The sequence below is a fragment of the Doryrhamphus excisus genome, chromosome 19, assembly GCF_030265055.1.
Source record: "Doryrhamphus excisus isolate RoL2022-K1 chromosome 19, RoL_Dexc_1.0, whole genome shotgun sequence".
Taxonomy (NCBI): Eukaryota; Metazoa; Chordata; class Actinopteri; order Syngnathiformes; family Syngnathidae; genus Doryrhamphus; species Doryrhamphus excisus.
Genome location: NC_080484.1, coordinates 6,673,042 through 6,694,219, shown reverse-complemented (window position 1 = coordinate 6,694,219; position 21,178 = coordinate 6,673,042). Strand labels below are relative to the sequence as shown.

The 21,178-nt window shown below is 44.7% G+C and overlaps 2 protein-coding genes across 4 annotated transcripts; one reads left to right on the top strand and one right to left on the bottom strand.

Moving 5' to 3' along the window:
• The first annotated feature begins 1,209 nt into the window (after positions 1 to 1,209).
• grk5 (G protein-coupled receptor kinase 5) lies at positions 1,210 to 11,902 on the top strand. 2 transcript variants are annotated; one of them, XM_058056391.1, is made up of 15 exons: positions 1,210 to 1,808; positions 2,145 to 2,234; positions 2,306 to 2,418; positions 4,562 to 4,657; positions 4,738 to 4,835; positions 4,914 to 5,006; positions 5,073 to 5,136; positions 5,213 to 5,353; positions 6,200 to 6,390; positions 6,495 to 6,532; positions 6,731 to 6,820; positions 8,254 to 8,462; positions 8,542 to 8,679; positions 10,362 to 10,499; positions 10,586 to 11,902. In XM_058056391.1, exons 1-15 carry the CDS (start codon positions 1,619 to 1,621, stop codon positions 10,748 to 10,750), a joined length of 1,854 nt encoding a protein of 617 aa, XP_057912374.1. In that variant the 5' UTR covers positions 1,210 to 1,618; the 3' UTR covers positions 10,751 to 11,902. The 2 variants fall into 2 exon arrangements, with proteins under 2 accessions (XP_057912374.1, XP_057912375.1); XM_058056392.1 differs by having other exon boundaries at positions 1,211 to 1,808; positions 4,580 to 4,657.
• Positions 11,673 to 19,873, bottom strand: ash2l (ash2 like, histone lysine methyltransferase complex subunit). 2 transcript variants are annotated; one of them, XM_058056396.1, is made up of 17 exons: positions 19,783 to 19,873; positions 19,290 to 19,353; positions 19,070 to 19,215; positions 18,910 to 18,998; positions 18,741 to 18,835; positions 17,282 to 17,377; positions 17,121 to 17,216; positions 16,981 to 17,056; positions 16,871 to 16,888; positions 15,272 to 15,371; positions 14,429 to 14,646; positions 14,196 to 14,363; positions 13,921 to 14,114; positions 13,762 to 13,854; positions 12,525 to 12,623; positions 12,395 to 12,454; positions 11,673 to 12,314 (listed from the first exon to the last, which is right to left on the bottom strand). In XM_058056396.1, exons 1-17 carry the CDS (start codon positions 19,851 to 19,853, stop codon positions 12,207 to 12,209), a joined length of 1,791 nt encoding a protein of 596 aa, XP_057912379.1. In that variant the 5' UTR covers positions 19,854 to 19,873; the 3' UTR covers positions 11,673 to 12,206. The 2 variants fall into 2 exon arrangements, with proteins under 2 accessions (XP_057912379.1, XP_057912380.1); XM_058056397.1 differs by lacking the exon at positions 16,871 to 16,888 and having other exon boundaries at positions 11,674 to 12,314.
• Positions 19,874 to 21,178: the final 1,305 nt, after the last annotated feature.

The following is a 21,178-nucleotide window of genomic DNA, read 5'->3' as shown; positions in this document are numbered from 1 at the left end:
AACATCTTTTTATCAGAGTGAGACATCTCAACATCTTTGTGTCCAGATGTCAGAGTGAGACATCTCACAACATCTTTGTGTCAGAGTGAGATATCACAACAACATCTCTGTGTCAGAGTGAGATGTCCCAACATCTTAGCGCCAGGGTTAGACATCTCAACATCTTTGTGTCCAGATGTCAGAGTGAGACATCCCAACATCTTTGTGTCAGAGTGAGATGTCACAACATCTTAGTGCCAGAGTGAGACATCTCAACATTTTTGTGTCCAGATGTCAGAGTGAGACACCCCAACATCTCTGTGTCAGAGTGAGATGTCCCAACATCTGTGTGCCAACATGTCAGCGTGAGATATCCCAACAACATCTTTGTGTCAGAGTGAGACATCTCAACATCTATGTGCCCACATGTCAGCGTGAGATATCCCAACAAAATCTTTGTGTCAGAGTGAGATATCTCAACATCTGTGTGCCCACATGTCAAAGTGAGATATCCCCAAAACATCTTTGTGTCAGAGTGAGATGTCCCAACATCTTAGCGCCAGAGTGAGACATCTCAACATCTTTGTGTCCAGATGTCAGAGTGAGACATCCCAACATCTTTGTGTCAGAGTGAGACATCTCAACATCTGTGTGCCCACATGTCAAAGTGAGATATCCCCAAAACATCTTTGTGTCAGAGTGAGATGTCCCAACATCTTCGTGCCAGAGTTAGACATCTCAACATCTTTGTGTCCAGATGTCAGAGTGAGACATCCCAACATCTTTGTGTCAGAGTGAGATGTCCCAACGTCTGTGTGCCCACATGTCAGTGTGAGATATCCCAACAACATCTTTGTGTCAGAGTGAGACATCTCAACATCTGTGTGCCCACATGTCAGAGTGAGATATCCCAAAAACATCTTTGTGTCAGAGTGAGATGTCCCAACATCTTTGTGTCCAGATGTCAGAGTGAGACATCCCACAACATGTTTGTGTGAGATATCCCAACAACATATTTGAGTCAGAGTGAGATGTCCTAACATCTGTGTGCACACATGTCAAAGTGAGACATCCCATCTAACGTCGTCATGTTTAGGGTTCATATTGTGTAATATTTCCTGCTATGACATGATGCGTATCGGGAAGTCCAATACAAATAATAGTTTATGAGACAACTATTATGTGTCTTCATGGTGAAAGTACGTAAACGTTCAGTACGTTGACTTGCTGCTGTGTAAACCATCTCTGCAGCCAAGATTCCCTTGAAGAAACTCTGTGTGTCCAAATGTGTTCTTAAGGTTGTCCATGAGGTCCAAATGATTTCTTAAGGTTGTCCATGAGGTCCAAATGTGTTCTTAAGGTTGTCCATGAGGTCCAAATGTGTTCTTAAGGTTGTCCATGAGGTCCAAATGATTTCTTAAGGTTGTCCATGAGGTCCAAATGTGTTCTTAAGGTTGTCCATGAGGTCCAAATGTGTTCTTAAGGTTGTCCATGAGGTCCAAATGATTTCTTAAGGTTGTCCATGAGGTCCAAATGTGTTTTTAAGGTGTCGCAGTGTTGTCATGTGGTCATGCATGTCCAGTATTTGCTCAAAGATAAGATAAGGTATGAATGAATGTAAACTAAATTGTTGCACGGGATGGTGGGCGTGTCCAGGTGGGAGTGGTGTGGCTGGACTCCGCCCCTGACGAGATATTGGAATTGCTACATGTGCAGGTGCACACTTTGTCTCTCACACACACATACACATACACACACACACACACATACGGCGTTCATGGAGCTTGACAGCCTGGTGGCCAACGGGCAGCTTATAAAAGCCAGAGAAGGTAAGACTTTGTCTTACTGGTCTTCTTATGCGGAGATGATGCCACTCTTATCTTGATCCTCAAGCATGATCCTCACTCCAAGGCGGTGTATGGTTATGATTGATATCGATATTCGAGGAGGGGGCTGCTGTGGTTGGAGATCTTTTAGGGGGTGAATCCATACTCCTTGTGAGAATAGATGGACTTTGTCTGCTTCCCTCACTGTGCTGCTGCTTTAATGAAGACATGACGTCACAGCAATGCGGTCCCACTGGCTCACCTGCTCGCTGGCTGCTATTAATAGTCCATTTACACACGCTGACAGCTTGGCGGGCCTCCCTGTGTGTGTGTGTGCAGATGGAGGCATTAAAGGTCGAAGTTGGCGATGGCAGGAGATGCTCCGCTTCCCGAACATCAGGCTCTGCTCCAACATGGCCGCCAGCACGGGTGCGTTGTGTATCGTCTTGGCGATGTTGCCATGCGCCAAATAACGTGACATGTGACTTTGGCCCCGTCAGTGCGGGACTACACCGACCTGTGCGTGGAGCAGCCCATCGGCAGGAAACTCTTTGAGCTCTTCTGTCGGAGCCGCGGGGACCTCCAGAACCACGTGGAGCTCCACAAGGCTCTGGTACGGCACCACACAAGCTTTGACAAGTCAGCGTGGGAAGTCACGCGCATGTACGGGGGAAGACAACCGCAATGTACCACACCAGGTATCCTCCAGGTGGTCAGGATGCAACACGGGTGTCCAAAGTGTGGCACGGGGACCTTTAAAAAAATGTTTTTAGAAAAGCAGCAAAAATGTCATTTGTGTTCATTTTCCTAAAATAAAGTCAAAATATTGAGAGAATTTTTAATCTTTAAAAAAATCATACTTTTCTGATAATAATAATAATAATAATAATAAAGTTGGAATTTTTGTAAAAATATGTTGCTGGAAAAAGTTGTAAGCTTTTGGGAATAAAATCCAAAAATGAAAGTCAGTAATTAGCAGAAGAACATTCCTAATGGGAGTCAAATTAGGGACAAACTAATTTAATCTAATGAGGAAAATAATTCAGAATTTTCAGAGTATAATGTAATATCATAGTAATAATAATATCATAGGTCCCTTTAAGGAACAATGTTGTTTTTAAAGTGGAAATAAAATTGTTTTTTTTATTAATTAATTTTATAGTTTATTTTATTTTATTAATTATTAATTAATTAATTAATTAATATACATTTTTGGTTTGAGGTTGGGAAAACAATATGATATTATAATATTACAAAATATTACATAAAGGGAAATTCACAAGGATGAAGGTTTGAGAAAACAGCAAAAATAAAACTAAAATAAATAAATAAAAACTAAATAAATGTATAATTTATGGAAAATTAGCTTGTAAAGAAGTTCTCATATTTTTTGGTTTTAGGTTGGGAAAACCTGTAATATGATATTATAATATTACAAAATATTACAAAAAGGTAAATTCACAAAGATGAAGGTTTGGGAAAACAGCAAAAATAAAACTAAAATAAATAAATAAAACCTAAATGGTACTAAAATGTACAATTTTTGGAAAATGAGCTTGTAAAGAAGTTGTCTTATACCAGAATAAAATAAATACAGATAATTTATGAATACAGATAGTGATAATTACGGGAAGAAGAAAAGAAGAAAGTTGAAATATATTAATAATAATATTAATAATATTCCAATCAGGGGAAAAAGGAAAAAACTGAGAGGCCTGGAGGATGATGTTTGGGTGGTGTGGTGGAACGACTATAGACACCACAACACATAACATACAGTACACAGTACAGTACACAGTACACACAATCACACAGCGCAGACCTCTCCGGGCACAACCATCTTCCATGGTTCATTCCCAAAAAGTGCAGTTCCCCTTTAACTGTGGCTGACAACATGACACAGCAAAAAAGCATCCAATCAACACGCACCAAGTATCCTACCGACTGAACCATGTTGGCAATACCCATGCCAAAAACACTCATATATATATATATATATATATATATATATATATATATATATATATATATATATATATATATATATATATATATATATATGCCGCAAAGCATGCTGGGTAGCTTGTGGTACTTTGCATGATTGCAAAGTAGTCAGTGAAGTAAACAAGGAAGCTCCATCCATATCCATCCATATCCAATGTTTTATTGTTCATAGTTCATATTGTGGCGGCACGGCGGTCGAGTGGTTAGCGCGCAGACCTCACAGCTAGGAGACCAGGGTTCAATTCCACCCATGGCCATCTCTGTGTGGAGTTTGCATGTTCTCCCCGTGCATGCATGGGTTTTCTCCGGGTACTCCGGTTTCCTCCCACATTCCAAAAACATGCTAGGTTCATTGGCGACTCCAAATTGTCCATAGGTATGAATGTGGGTGTGAATGGTTGTTTGTCTATATGTGCCCTGTGATTGGCTGGCCACCAGTCCAGGGTGTACCCCGCCTCTCGCCCAAAGACAGCTGGGATAGGCTCCAGCACCCCCGCGACCCTCGTGAGGAAAAAGCGGTAGAAAATGAATGAATGAGTTCATATTGTTGTTGCCACTCCACTACCCAGCATGCCTTGTGGCCATTGGGAAACAACAGTTTCAAGGTATGTGTTATGGTTAGCATGTAGTTGTAGTAGGATTTATGGATTTATGTGCTAACTTGCTGCGGGAGTGTTTTTGTTTTTGTTGCACTGTGAGCAAGTATGTTGCTATGTGTGATGACCTGGTATCTCCTAACTATGCTGGATGAGGTGTCCTCTGGTCTTCAGGATGACTTCAACACACAGTATGATGAGGACAGACGTTCGTTCGGAATCGGCATCGTTGAACGATTCCTCTCTCATATGGTGGGACGGCACCACGCCATTAATGTGTGTGTGTGTGTGTTGCTGGTCCTCACCTGTGGGGGGGGTGTGTGTCTCCTCAGTCCAAACAGTTCATCCCCGAGGTGTCCAAACACGGACCAAGCTGCATGCAGCAACTGGAGGTGGATCCTTGTGAAGATGTCTTCAGAAACTGCCGGGAGTAAGTACCACCCCTCCACTGGTGTTGAAGAAGGGGGTTAGAGGGTGAGAAGAAAGGACTAAAGCACGTCTTGTTTAGAGATCTCCACTGGTACCTGAGTGGAGAACCTTTCCATCAGTACCAGCAGAGCATGTACTTCGACCGCTTCCTCCAGTGGAAGATGTTGGAAAGGTGAGTCAGCCATGCCACCCGTTGATTGATCTTCTCAACTCCATCCGACCTGTCGTTGTCCTCCAGGAGGCCCATCACTAAGAACATGTTCCGACAGTACCGAGTCTTGGGCAAAGGAGGCTTTGGAGAGGTAACGTAAATATGGAGCAGACTCCTGAGGGACTTCACGGGTCACGATGTGGCTAAGGGATGTTCTGCTGGTTCAGGTGTGGGCGTGTCAAGTGCGGGCCACAGGGATGATGTACGCCTGTAAGAAGCTGGAGAAGACGCATGTGAAGAAGAGGCGATGTGAGGCCATGGCGCTCAATGAGAAGCAGATTCTGGAGAGCGTGGACAGCCGCTTTGTGGTGAGACCCGTTCCCGTCCTAACGTATCCTCCAGCGGGGGCCACACAGCCAAACTTGAAAGCATGCAAGTGGGCCACTTAGAAGAAGCCCAGCATGAATAATATCAACTCCACTTTTTTACCTATATTAATATTTCAACTTTTTCTTTGATAATATTTATACATTTTCTTCTTGTAACATTATGGCTTTATTCCCATAATATTTGAACTTTTTCTAGCAGGCTAATTTCCCCAAAATACAACTTATTTCTCATATTGTGAATTTTAAACATATATATTTTTCTTTAATGTTTCAACTTTATGCTACAAATTGTTTTTCTTTTTTTCTTAATCTTTGTAAATATTCATTCCTTAATATTCAGACCTTTTCTCCCAAACCTAAGTTCCAAAAGAATGACAACTTTGTTCATATTACAAACTCCAAAACAAAGATATTTTGCTTTAATAATTCAAATCCACTAAGGTCATATTTCCTATTAATATTTGAACTTTATTATTTTTTTAAATAAAAATAATGTCTTTAATATTTCAGCTTCATGTTACTAAAATGACAATTTGTCTTTTTCTTGTTGGGTTAATTATTTGTAATATTTGGACTTTATTCTTTTTTTATATCAAAATAACGTCTTTAATATTTCAGCTTCATGCTACAAAAATGACATAATTTGTCTTTTTCTTGTTGGGTTCTTTATTTGTAATATTTGGACTTTATTCCTGTAGAATGCTTTAATGGTTTACTATGATATTTTTCCAAACAGTAGTGGGTGGGTTTGTTAAGAACAGCTTGACGTGGCCCCGGGGTGGCCCTTCCGACACCCTGATTAACGCAAAGAAGTTGTGCCTGCAGGTGAATCTGGCGTACGCCTACGAGACCAAGCACACCTTGTGTCTGGTCCTGACCATGATGAGCGGCGGTGACTTGAAGTTTCATATTTACAACATGGGTGTGCCCGGCTTGGACGCCCAACGGGTGCGCTTTTACGCCGCCGAGGTCTGCTGTGGCCTTATGCACCTGCACGCCAAATCCATCCTTTACAGGTGAGCGCGGCCCCCCGTCACCAGCACGCCGGCACGCCGGCACGCCGGCACGCCGGCACGCCTGACACCGACACCCTTTGACCTGAACGTGTCTTGTCTCGCAGGGATCTAAAACCCGACAACATCCTCCTGGATGAGCACGGTATGCACCCGGCTATATTTGGCCTTGGAATGACAGCAGGTTCAGATAAAAATAAAAGCTAATTGTGTCACTAAGGCGTGGCCCGCTCCGTTCTCACATACTTGAACATGTTGAGTGACATAGACGTGCCCTGCTCGTTTTACTGACACCTGCTGGTCCAAAAGGGAATGTCACTGAGGGCTGTAAACATTTTTACAGGACACGTCAGGATCTCCGACCTGGGCCTGGCCGTCAGGCTTTCCGAGGGGACAAAGGTGAAAGGCCGCGCGGGCACCCTGGGATACATGGGTCAGTACATCCTGGAAGGGGGGCCGGCCTTCAGAACGTTGACGCCCTTTTCTTTTGGTCGGTTTTCTCCAAATTCTCTTTCCTGTTGGCTTTTTTAACGGGGACCTAGGATGCTTTTCTCACCATTCTGACCTAGAACTGTAGTACCAATGTAGTATTCTGGTGTTAAACCATTCTGACCTAGAACTGTAGTACCAATGTAGTATTCTGGTGTTAAACCATTCTGACCTAGAACTGTAGTACCAATGTAGTATTCTGGTGTTAAACCATTCTGACCTAGAACTGTAGTACCAATGTAGTATTCTGGTGTTAAACCATTCTGACCTAGAACTGTAGTACCAATGTAGTATTCTGGTGTTAAACCATTCTGACCTAGAACTGTAGTACCAATGTAGTATTCTGGTGTTAAACCATTCTGACCTAGAACTGTAGTACCAATGTAGTATTCTGGTGTTAAACCATTCTGACCTAGAACTGTAGTACCCATGTAGTATTCTGGTGTTAAACCATTCTGACCTAGAACTGTAGTACCCATGTAGTATTCTGGTGTTAAACCATTCTGACCTAGAACTGTAGTACCCATGTAGTATTCTGGTGTTAAACCATGCCAAAGTTTCAGATAATGAGGTTTGCGTATTTGGAAGTGAACCCTGAAGGAAGTTTGGGATGGCTCAAAACGCTCGCTTTCAGAGGGCGTGGTAAAATTGTTCCTTTGTGATGTCACAGAGGGGCGGACTTCCTTATATGGTCATAGTTAGGAAGCTTGACGCTGTTAAACATGATGTTATCGTGTTCTTGTCAATTGTTTTGTTCTCTTACGTCCGTTTTCTCCACAACTATTTAAACTTGTCTTCTCTGAATATTAAGACTTTATTCTAACAACTTTAATATTTTTTAAAATCATATTATTCAAAATGGCGCCCCATTTGATTGGCTAGCATGTAGGCCACACAGTCAATTTTTCGATATGTGCCCTGTAATTGGCTGTGTCGCCAAAAGACAGCTGGGATACGCTCCAGCATACCCCGACCCTTGTGAGGATAAGCGGCATAGAAAATGGATGAATGGATATTATTCATATTCGTATGGACTTCGTTTGGACTTCATTCTCATAAAATGACTGCTGTTTTTTTTCCTTCTCAGTGTTCTTTGCTCCGGTAATTATGACATTATTCCCATCATATTTGGACTTTATTACGATCTTTTTCCCCAATTGGAAATGTTGGCTCCTCGTATTAAAACTGAGAAAAATGTTTTTCGTTTTTTAATGCTAATGTCATATTTCCCTTTACTCTTTACGCTAAAATGTCTGCTGTCGTTCTTGCGTCTCTTTTTTCCAACTATTTCTACTTCCTTCTTGTAAAATGTCTTCCCGGAACGTTAAGAACACAACATTGGGTTGTCCTGCTGATGACCATGCTAACTGCGTGCAGCTCCAGAGGTGATCTCCTACGAGAACTTCGGTTTCAGCGCCGACTGGTGGGGCCTCGGCTGTCTCATCTACGAAATGACGGCGGGACACCCGCTGTTCCGGACGCGAGACAAGCCCTTCAAGAAAGTCCACCTGGAGATGAAGATCCTGACGCTAAAGGAGGAGTACGGCTACCGCTTCAGCCAGAGCGCTATGGACATCTGCTCCCAGGTCCCGTCACGCATTCCTCAAGGTCAGTGTTGTCGTGGAAAGCAACAAAACAACCCAACACCATCCCGTTGTCTTCCAGCTGCTTGCCAAAGACCCAAACATCAGGCTGGGATGCAAGGAGGCGGGAGGTACAGAAGTCCAGTCGCATCCCTTCTTCCAAGAAATCAACTTCCGGATGCTGGAGGCGGGGCTTGTCAAGCCTCCGTTTACGCCTAATGCAAGTATTCCGTCCACCTGTTCGCAATGCCGCTTGTCAATGCAACGCATGGCCCGGGTTACTGTGGGGGTCCTTCTGGGGGCTTCTCACAGTCGTTAGCTGGACGTCCGGAACGTTCCTCCCGACACAAGTCAGCTTGAGAGGAAAACACAAGAACTGGGAGGGAGACAAATAGAAGCGCTAGAGTGGAGTAGGCTGAATAGAGATAAATAAAATGCATGACAAAGCGTTTCCAGGAGGCCAAAGGGAATGTAGATGCAGAAGATGGCTTCACGGAGGGCATCCGCCATTTGTGTAAGTCCCGCCCCCAAATGTTCTCCATTGGATTCAGAAGAGTCGGCATATTCCTCTGAAAGAAGCTGGAAAAGCCAGTCATGACCACACAGACCAGGGCCTCCAGTCATGCTCCACAGAGCCGCCCACCGTTTGACGCCCCCGCACCACCTGAAGCTTCATTCTTCCATTGAAGGACGATGATGGTGAAACACATCTCAGGTGGGATCTCCTTGTCATGGCAGTATGGTTGGAAGCTGTCCGGACCGCCAGAGACCTCGCTTATGCAGCTTAACCACCCCGCCTCGTTCAAAGAGAGAAAGCGTTGTTGCCTTTGCCGTCAAGACGTCATGACGACGGTGTTGTCACCTGACCCTACATCACGTCCAATTTGTCTCACCCCATTTCTTCATTTTGCTTTTTCAACTTCTACTTTTATCGTAAGATCCAACAATGAACTAGTAATGTTAGCATGCTAGCAATGCTAACAAGTGTTTACATTCAGTATGTGTCTAGCTAAGAAGGCGGCTAAAAGGCTTCGTAAACATGTTTAGAATGTAGGAATGTTAGACCGCATGAACCTCACTGGACAACCAAAAATGCTATTATGCTAATGTTAGCATGGCAACAAGAGAAAGGTGGCAGTAGAAGCAGGTAATTAGTTTCAGGGAAATGTAGACAATAGGCAGTAGGCCTGTCTCCATAGATAATTGTGCTATTAATTATAGATTGATATTCAATCTTCAATTCATCATTGTGTCATGTCACATTTGAGCCACTAGATGGTAGATGGTACACACACAGCAACACAATAGGTGATAAAACCAGACAATACACTACCAACGTATGATGCAGAATATTAGCCAACTACTATGTGAGGTCTAGCCATGTGCTTTACAGCCCTCCACCCTGCTCGAATACAACACCCCACATCACCGCGTGACATTGAACATATTTACTCTGACGATGAAAAGCCTCAGGAAGTGTCGACTGTCGGGAGGAAGGCTGCGCTGCTCAGCGGCACTGGCACTGTGGCATTGGGCTTACAAACTAACTGCTAGCACTGCGTAGCCCCGCTACTGGCACAAAGAGGCTTAATAGCATAGAAGATGCTCACTCTTGCTCACTCACTTCTGCGTTCATTCCATATAGAGCCAATGCACACAGACTCGTGCAGAGTGAACCCTCTTGTCATCCAGCCTGTGTAGCACAGAGAGACTAACATACGTATGTCCATTCATCCAGTGCTCATAATTAGCCACAGATAAAGCCATATACGTATATGTGATATTACGAGGGGCAGGTTGAGGAAAGGTTTGGTCTGATTCCATTTCGGACAACGAGAAAGAAATGTGTGTGTTTTGTGTTTTCACCTGAGAGTGACAGCGACGTGTGCTTGTGGTCGGCAGCCCAAGATGGTGTACTGCAGCGACATGCTGGACATCGATGAGTTCTCCACTGTGAGGGGGGTCACACTGGACTGCACAGACAAGCGCTTCTACGAGCAGTTCAACACGGGCAGCGTTCCCACAACGTGGCAGAACGAGGTGGCGTGAAGTCTTTGTGCTGGGGTGACGCTGCCGTGCCGGAGGGGCCGGTCCAACTGAAGGCCTTTCTTTGCTTCTTGGTGCAGATGATCCAGACAGGATGCTTCAGGGAGCTCAACGTCTTTGGACCTGGCGGGAGTCGACCGCCAGACTTAACTCCAGACGGGTCCTCTCATGGGACTGGGGGTCGAAGACGTAGCCTGCTCAAGAGAATCGTGCGCAAATTTGACAGTTCTAGGGATGCACGGTAATTATCGAGCCGATACGAGGGGAATTATGATGGCTGATAATATAAAAATTAGCTCTGATAACCCATAAGTTAAAAAAAAACGCTCCAATGAGGCAAGATTATCTGTACTGTGCGGGGGTGAGCAAATCAAATGCTCCTTTGTTCTCCTGCCTGTCGGAACTTCTCGAGTTCACTTGTAAACAAACTTTCACTTTCCCAGACATTTTGCGTGCTAGTTGTAGCAGTTGTAATGGGGGGGGGGGGGGGGGGGGGGTGATAGGGGGCTCATCAGCCGCATTGCTACCACGTCCAGGGATTGTTGTGCCGCGCCGTTGGAAATGTGCAAAAGGTTTTCCAGACCGCCGTGGCGTCACACCGGCAGCTCTGAGTGTGTGCCCGAATACAGTGCACCTTGCTGGGCCACAGGAGGTGTACCCCACCCCTCTGTACGCTGCTTCTCCTGGTAGTAGCTCTGAGCTAGTAGTCATGTCGTCGCATTTGATCCGAATTTCTTCCTGTTCTTATCTCCAGGGGTGCACAAACTACACTTATACCTCATTCTTAAAAAAAGTTTACACAAAAAAGCCGCTTTATCCGTATCTTGAGAAATTACCATCTGTATTGCTTTTGGGGGAAAAAAAAATATTTTAAACCTGTCCTGGACAACGAGGAACCCTGACCTCCAACGTCTTCAAGGCAGGAATTAGGAATTCTGTCCTGGTCCTGGAAGGCGGGAAAAGACATCCTGCCAAATGCCGTCCTGCCAGCTTCTTTTAGCTCCCAGTTGCAGCGAGTCAATGACATCGCTGCTGCTTTGTAAATAAACTGTAGACATTTTAGTAAGTCAAGAGTTGTTTGGTTTTTAAGGAAAACAACTTTAGTGGTGGTGTCGGTTTGACAAAGGTGCAAGCTAACCTCACGGGTATAAGAATGGCATCTTTTTTATTTGCGTCCATTAAAAACGTTGAGTAGACGAAGGAGCCGTGATTAGCTTGTCATGGCAGGGGTGTCCAAAGTCAGTTTAAAATAGAATCATACATGAAAATTAACAAAAAGAGTAGTCATCTTACCAGAAAAAAATGGAAATATTAAAATATTAAAAAATAGAAAAAATATTTTCCCAATTTCTGCATTACTAGTAACACAACAAGGACTAAGGCTGCAATTTGAGAAAAATGCTGGTTGGGGGGGGGGGGGGGGGGGAGTTGCAGCTGGGAAATATAATGGGAATAAAGTCACATGGTGATGAAAACAATAAACGCAGCAAACAGTAATAGTACCCAAAATATCCACGTCCCCTGACCGTATGGCCCCAGCGGGGACACGTTTGGACACCCCCGCGCCAACGCAAATAGCTGAGGAATGTTTGCTGATGTCATACTGGTTCACTTTTATTTCAATTGGTTTCAAATAAAAATGACGCAGTTAGCAGTTAGAAGAGGTGTAAAATGTGTGTGTGTGGGGGGGGTGGGGGGTCCTCATCCCTCCCACGGCGGGCTGCGTCGGCCGTCCACGTCTGTCTCCACGTGGTAGAGCGTGTCGGCCAGTGTGTGCTCGATGATGGCGCCCCAGCCCATGTCGCTCATCTGAGGAAGAAGAGGAAGTGCTGAGGCATGAAGGGCGGTGAAGGTCAACCGAGTGCGGGGTGTGGGGGGCGTGCTCTCACCGGCTTGTAACCGACGTCTTTGGGGGGATGCTTGAAATGTGGGCCGAAGTTGACGGACACCTGCAGAGAGAAGGAGGAGAGTCAGGGACGCAAAGGACGGATCATCCGCCAGGGGAGGGGGGGGACCGACCGTGCAGCTCTTGTAGAGGGAGATGGCAGGGAAGTAGAGGCCTTCAAACAGGTTCTCGAAGGCCACGCCTTGGCTCACACCGTTCTTGTAGAAGATCATCTGCGGGTGTGCACAGTCGGCATCATGAGCGGCGTACAAGCGGACTTAGTAGACTAGATCTATATCTAGATTCATACTACACACTGGTCCTAAGTCCCACTCACGTGGCCTTTTTTCTTTTTTTTTACTTTACTGACCTGGAACATTCTGGAAATATCATGTAGCACCAACACTACAACGGCAACATGGAATTCTCCCAGATTCATTTTACAACAATGAAAATAACAATATTACTAGCATACGGTTGAAATATTAAATAAAAATATCTTTAGTTTTTAGCATAATGACAACACCTCAAATACTATGGAATATTATGTCAAGAAAGTCAAAATTCCAAAAAGGAATTTGCCAATAAAAAAGCTGTAATTTGAGGAGAATAAAATCTAAATATTAAGAGAAAATCTCATTTTAAAAGTTGTCATAGTTTCAGAGCTGAAACATTAAAAGATAAAAATACTTTTAAAATAATACTTTGTAAGTCAGAATATTATGAGAAACAACACAAAAGAAAATTTACATTTTTTGGAAATTGAAGTTGGCTAGTTATAAAGTCCTAATATTTTTAAAAAATGACAAGATATTTGGAAAATGAAACCAAAAAAATGTGAAAAAAAGAGCAAGATGATAATAATGATGATGATAATAACATTGCTAGTCGGCTACGTGTTGTCAAGAAAGTCAGAATTCCAAGAAGGAATTTGCCAATAAAAAACAGCAGGAATGGCAAAAAGCTGTAATTTGAGGAGAATAAATTCCAAATATTAAGAGAAAATCTCATTTTAAAAGTTGTCATAGTTTCAGATCTGAAATATTAAAGATAAAAATACTTTAAAAATAATACTTTGTAAAAGTCAGAATATTATGAGAAACAACACAAAAGAAAGTATATTTTTTGGAAATTGAAGTTGGCTAGTTATAAAGTCCTAATATTTAAAAAAATGACAAAATATTTGGAAAATGAAACCAAAAAATGTGGAAAATAAGAGCAAGATGATAATAATAATAATAATATGGCTAGTAATATGGCTACATGACAAAGCTGAGAAGCCTTGACCTTGAAATACAAACTGCATAACCTCTTGGCCTATCGCTCCAAAATATCCAAACCCTTGGGACACCCTGCTTGTGGCATCCTCACCCTGCTGGGGCTCATGGCCTTCAGGCTCTTCTCTGCTTTGTCCACGTAGTCCTTCTCCTCAAAATACAGGTAGCTCTTGAACTTGATGAGCGCCTGGAAGAACATTGCTCGTCAGAAAGGCAAGAGGTGCCCAGTGGGCGGCGTTGGGCGGGGCGTCACCTTGTCCTTGTAGGTGTCGGGAAGTGCCTTGGCTGTCTCCGTGTTGTCTGGCAGCTCGATGAAGAAGCCCAGCGTGTCTCCTTGACCGTATCCCGAGGAGTAATGCTTCCCCATGGACTGGTGGAAGCGCGTGCCCTTCTTGCTACGCCACGAGTAGCTGAACTTATCGTAGCCCAGCGGCGCCTGCAGGTTACCTTGGAACCAAGACGGAGATGCAGCCTGTCGGTTAAATCGGGAGTCTGCGGGGGAAAGCTAGTGCAGGCAAGCCGGCTCACCGAGTGGCTGAGACCAGCCGAGGCGGGCCGCCGTCTCAGGAGGCATGTCGTCCACGGACACCTCAAAGTACCAGGCACCTTTCCGGATGCCGTGGGAGGCTCGCACCATGGAGTAGCCCTTCTCGCCCGTCACTGTCAGCCGGTCGTCTGAGATCTTCAACTGAGGCGCTGCAACGAGAGAAGGTGCTCACGTCCAAGCTGCCGAAAGGAAAACTGGAGACGTTGTCACCAACCTCGGTCGTGTAAGGCCAGCAGCACCCTCTCGTACAGACACGCCCGGTACAGGTCCCCCGGAATGGGCTTCCCGGCCCAGCAGTCCAGCTCCAGTTTCTCTGGGTCGGGGGCGTGTGGGTCCGGCTCGGCCAGGATGTAGCGATAGCCATCTTTGTTGAACGGGTGCTCGAGCGGGTAACCATGTGGGGGGAGTCGCTGGGCTGAGAAGAGCGGGTCGCTGTGGAGGCGGAGCAGCACAAGATCATGATGAAGAACCGCTCACATTAAACATCAGCTGTGGGAGGAAGTGCCCAAGTACGGGCCCTTTTTCCTAATTACTTCATGAAACCCAAACAGTCGTCGGGGGTGGGGTTTGTAATGCTGGTTCGATTCCAATAGGTTCTGAAACGAGGCCAGCTCTGGTCTTTGCGGTGAGGTACAGCCTCATCCAGCCTCGCTAGTCCAATGGACTCCAAGAAAAGCAGTGTGGCCCCCACTATTCCCAGCGTGACTGTCCGAGACCCCAAGGAAGAATGAGCGTACTCCAACTGTCCCACTAGCTTGATGCTGACCAGAAACGAGGGACTGTTAGCGGCCCTAAAACCTCAAGTCATCAAATCATCACCACTAACAAACAGGCTTGGCATCGAGCATCGACGGAAAGCAAAAAAAAATGAAACATTGAATGTTTCGACTACAAACATGTCAACTCTGAAAGAAAACAGCAACCCAAACTTCCTCATACTGATGTTGAAGGCTTTATACTTCCTAGGTCAATTGTAAAGATTCCCATCCATCCACCATTTTAGAACCCGGTTGTGGCCCATGAGTTAGCATGAGCATGAGCTAGCAGGCTAACGTACCTTCGAGTCCTCTTTGTGGCTCCGGCAGTGGCGCCCTCTTGCTGCTGCTGCTGTTTACGTTTGGCCCCTCTTCCCTTTCCAGGCACGGGAGCTAGGGCACCTTGGGATACAGCACAAGAACATGCAGCCACTAAAAACAGTCCACATAAAGGGCCTCCAGAGAAACAGAATGGAGGGGGGGCTTTCCATTCAACCTGCAAGATATTTTCATGACGGCTGCACGATAAAGAAGCAAAACTGAGCGCACGCACAAACAGTGAAAGCGGGTTATGGGGGGCCGTGTGCACGTGGGGCAAGGCAGCAGAGAAATTAGTCACGGGGGTGTCTTCCAAACACTAGCAGCCTTTCCTGCAAAAAGCTGATTGAAAGCGCCTGAGACATGGTGCATGTTGTGCGTGCACGTGACGCAGGAAGAGGCTCGCTAGTTTTGGATGAACACCGCTGCGGCAAACAGGAGGTGACATCGTGTGTCGCTTCAGCGCGCCGTTAGCAGCAAGCCACACAGCAGGAAGTTGACCGACGGGCCAGACGGGTACATCCGCACCACAGGAAGAGCTGTGGTCTGGAGCTAAGGATGGGCATGACGTGCTAACCTCACTCGATCCTCTGGTGTAGATATACTACTACCTAAATGTGATGGCTACACATACCGTACAGTACCATACCATACAATACCGTTCCATATCGTACCGTACAATACCATACTGTCGCATACCGTACCGTAAAGTACTGTGGTACCCAGGGGCCTTTGGCAGTCATTTTAGGAGCACATATCTATTATTTTATCCTAATATGAGGAACAAAACTGTTTTTTGTAAAAAAGTAAAGTCCTAATTTTGAGAAGAAAAAAACAGTTGGAAAATAATCACAAAATTATAATAAGTAGCAGGGAGTGAAAATAAAAACATTTTTTTGTAAAAAATAAAGTCAAATATTATGAGAAAAATGGTTAGATTCTAATTTCCGGGAAGAGTCCAGTAATATTTTGTCATTTCAGTAGCATAGAATTTAAATAAAACATTTTTAAAGTTATGATAAAATATTCACAAAATTATAATAAGTAGCAGGGAGTGAAAATCCCCCCCAAAATTTTGTCAAAAATAAAGTCAAATATTATGAGAAAAATGGTTAGATTCTAATTTCCGGGAAGAGTCCAGTAATATGTCATTTCAGTAGCATAAAATTGAAATAAAACATTTTTAAAGTTATGATAAACAAAACAAAATGTATTGTTTGGAAAATTAGGTGGGGGGAAAAGTTACATTAATATGGGAATAATAAGTCATAATAATACAAATAGAAAATGTACAAAGATTATTTAAGAAGAAAGCTGAAATATTAGCAAATACGACAGCAAAAAGGGGAAAACATCGTGAATTTGATATTAGTACAAGTATATGACAAATATATATGAGTTGTTAGCTTAGCGACGTTTACAAAATACCAGTGGCACAAGCCTTAGGACACCCCTGCTGGATGGGTCATGCCCATCCCTAGTCGGACTTGAAGTCTAATTGGAGCCCGACGGCCAACTTCCATAAAGCGGGCCACAAGACACAAAAACATCATCCATAAGCTGCCAAAACACCAAATATTCACCTGCGTAAGCGTTTCCACCTGGAACACAATAGAATGTCCGTCACGGCGACTAGTTTGGACTTTAGACATCTCAGCGCTACAGCTTCACAAATACGTTACTCGTGTTTTACCGTTGAGGCCTCCTGCAGCAGGCGGCACAGCGGACTGCTTCTGCGAGTCATACGACGGTCCGATGTTACCCAGGTCCTAAACCACCACGACATCAGCTGTCAGGCTCACTTCCTGTCACGTCGTGTGTGCGTCTTCATACCTGGTCCAGCAGGCCGAACTTGGGGTACTCCTCTTCTGGGTCTTTACTGCCGGGGTCGGGATGTTCCTTGACTAGGAAAACATCTCGCTCTTTGCTCTGGGAAACAAAAAACAAGTGACCTCTAAGAACATGTGGCCTCTGCCCCCGTGATGACACCCTACCATTGTCTTCACAATGTTGTTGGGCCAGGTGAGCTTCCCGGGCCTCTGCCGCGTGGTCATGCACTCCCAATACTTGTCGATGAAGGGAATGATATCCTGAATGGAAGGGGTCGGATATGAAGATCACAGTGACAACAAAAGGCAGGACTGTGTGACCTCATCTAAGTCTGTAGAACTTTTGTCCAATTTATGTGCAGGGGTGTCAAACTGGTTTTCACTGTGGGCGACTGCAACTGTCAAACTTTATATTTACCTATATGGTATGTACATGAACACAGTGGGGTGTTGGCCACCCTCCCTGGTGTCTTATTTATTAGCCCACTTCCATGTTTGAGATGATGACGGAAATGTAAATATCAGCCAATGACAACACTCCATCAACACCTGATGCATTTGGAAATGAAACAAAGCTCCATGTCCCTGTGTGAGTAAGGGATTAGCCTAAAGCTAATAAGTGCTTGGGCCACCCTTTGCTAGCAACAAGTGCAATCAAGCCTTTGGGATCACACTACCACCACCGCGTTGGACTCTTCTTGTTCTCCGTGCCGGATGTAATGAGACACGGGCCTTCAGAGTATTTTCCCAAAGGTCTTAGGGATCATCAAGATGTTTCACCAGCGTTCATGCTCTTAGTGGTTAGCGTTCTGGACTTCGGAGCAAACGCCCGAGGTTTGAATCTCCACTAGTAAGCATCTGGGCATCCGGAATATGAAGTGCTCACGCCAAAATCTGTATGTGGATCAAAAGATCCACTGTGGCGACTCCGTCTTCAGTTGTGTTGTCATTGACTAATATTTACATTAGTTACATTACATTACATTACACTTACATTAGTTTGATGATGTCAAACACAAACCGGGTACTCCGGTTTCATCCCCCCATTCCAAAAACATGCTAGGTTAATTGGCGACCCCAAATTGTCCATAGGTATCAATGTGGGTGGGAATGGTTGTTTGTCTATATGTGCCCTGTGATTGCCTGGCTGGACCCCGCACCACCCCCGATGACAGCTGTGATAGGCTCCAGCACCCCCGAGACCCTCATGAGAATAATGGTAGAAAATGAACGAACAAACTATATTAAAAGTTTAAAATGAAAATATGTATACAAATATTGAAAAAAGATACTGAAATAGTGAAACTAAATATATGTCTTTTTTTCAGACTTGCACGGGCCCACGTAAGATAACATGGCGGGTAGAATACGGCCCCCCAGCTTTGGATTTGACAGCTGTGCTTTAGGGGGCGTTTTTCCAGAAAATGCTGCTGGCATTCATATGAAAGGACCACGAGGACATCGCCATTTTTAGGAGGTACCCCTGCCATTATATTAGGGGGTGCCTCAGCATCCCAAGTGCCTCATCTTATTTAGAATGACACTTTCCATATTTTTTTATAAAACGTAATTTCATGACACAAACTCAATTGACATCATTTCTGCAGCTCTATGCAGTGCTCACCTTGTCTTTCGAGAACATGGTCTTGGGGTGCTCGTCTTGGGTTCTGGACCGCCAGGTCAGGTTAGCCAGAGCTGTGAGACACATTTCCTTCAGGTCTGAAAATAAAAACAGACCACCGTGACGACCAAAACATCCACGACGGAGTTGACTGGACGACAAGGACGCATACTGGCTTGTTTCCTGAGGAAATACGTGTTGCCGCTGTGATGACAAACGTTGCAGTGGAACACGTAGTTGGTCATGAATGGGAGACACGTCCTGCCGAAGACAACGCAAAGGTTATATTTCTATTCTCCCGGCGTGTTTGTGATGCTGTGATGTGTACGTACGCAGTGTTGATGGCAAACGTGTCAGCAGTGAACCACTTTGTACACAAGGCGCACTGCAGCTCCACCTCCCCCAACTGTCTCCCGTTGTCTTCATCCCCTGACCCAGTCAGGGTGTCGGCCGCCTCAGAGGCATCGCCCGCCGCCTCCTGTGGGAACCACAACCTCATCACATGACAACACATCCTCACCATCATTGGAGGATAACAGCATGAGAACTCACCATCCCTTCCTTGCCGCCGGATGACTCTGTGTCCATGCTGACCGGAAGCTCGCTGAACGCGTCACTAAATACGGCATATAAGGCTTGAGTTTCTTCAAACAATACGGAGAAAAAACAACAGCAACACAAAGGCCGTCTTTGCCTCGGTAAAACTGTAAACATCGTATTATTTTGTAAAACAATATCACTCCGACAGCACATAATTAGCTCATTCAAGCATCCGTTCATATCACTGGGAATATATTTTTCTATCTCGATGCAAGTTAAAACTATTACAGTAATGCTTGAAGGTTGACGTAAAAGCATACATTGATAGGATACGGTTTCCCTAAACAAAGCATGCATTCAGCTTGTTCATCCACTACTTCTACAAGCTAGCGAGCGAACAATGGCGCCTACGTGTGCTATATATGCGTACCGTTAATAAGACGTGCTGCTTGCACCTTTCAAGAATTGCAACGAATAAGCAAAAACAAAAAACAAACAAACGAACCTCTTTGCTGTGTCGGCTTCAGCCGCTACTCCGCTACCCGCCTCTCCTTCTGACGCCATGTTTGAATTCATTCAAGAACAAAACATCGCGAGAAGAGGAAGCCAGTCAAGCGACAGCAGCCGAGCTCCACAGCGACACCACAGGTTAGGAGGTGAACTGACGCTGTAAGACTATTTCAAACGACACACAGCGGTCCTCTGAGACGCAGATTTCAATCATAGAGCAGGACATTTACGAGGATCAAGTCTTTATGATTGAAATCTGCGTGGTTTCAATCATAAAGCAGGACATTTATGAGGATCAAGTTGGAAATTAAATTAAAAAAATAACAATAATCTGAGTGTTTGAGAATGAAGTAGTACATTGAGCAGAATAAAGTAAAGATAAAGAAAAAAGTCCTAACTTGATGTTATACACCTATAAAAAAGGGGGGGGCACTTTTCTTCTTCACCATCAAAGTTGGTAGGAGCACAAAGGAGTGCAATGCTAACAGCACCCCTGGGTGATGTAATAAACGCCTTCGGGCTATTGTTGGCAAGATAATGGCAACGTGTTGGCCTCCCCTTCCCCTCTGAATTGAGACATCTGTGATGCTGAAGTAATGCCTTCTGACATCATGTCGCCGCAACATCCAAAGATCCAAACCTCTGACATCATGTCGTTGTAAGATCCAAAGATCCAAACGTCTGACATCATGTCGTCGTAAGATCCAAAAATGGCTGTTTTATGGCCGTTGCAGGGTGGAGGCTTCATGCTGAGCGTGAAGATGGCGAGGTGCCATGGAGGCGGCAGATGCCGAGGAGCGCAGACACCTGCAGAGCGGCTCGTATCAGCAGATGTCACCCTCCATGACCTTTGCATGCGTGGAGAGACTGATGGGACTGATGGGACATGGTAGAGATGCTATAGCATCTCTACCATGTTTACCCAAAGCATAAAGGCAGTTAGCATTTCAGCTAATTTACTCACATCTACATGCAGATGCTGTATATACATGTCATGGTGTAGGGAAGCGAAAGTACCACCTTGGCACTTCTCATACTTAGTGCTATCTTAATAGGTGCTAGCATGCTAACTGCTAGCAAGTCAACCAATTTACTCATGTTTTTATGCAGATGCATACATGTCATGGTGTAGGGAAGCGAAAGTACCACCTTAGCACTTCCCATACTTAGGGCTATCTTAATAGGTGCTAGCATGCTAACTGTTAGCAAGTCAACCAATTTACTCATGTCTTCATGCAGATGCATGTCATGGTGTAGGGAAGCGAAAGTACCACCTTGGCACTTTCCATACTTAGGGCTAGCTTAATAGGTGCTAGCATGCTAACTGTTAGCAAGTCAACCAATTTACTCATGTCTTTATGCAGATGCATGTCATGGTCTAGGGAAGCGAA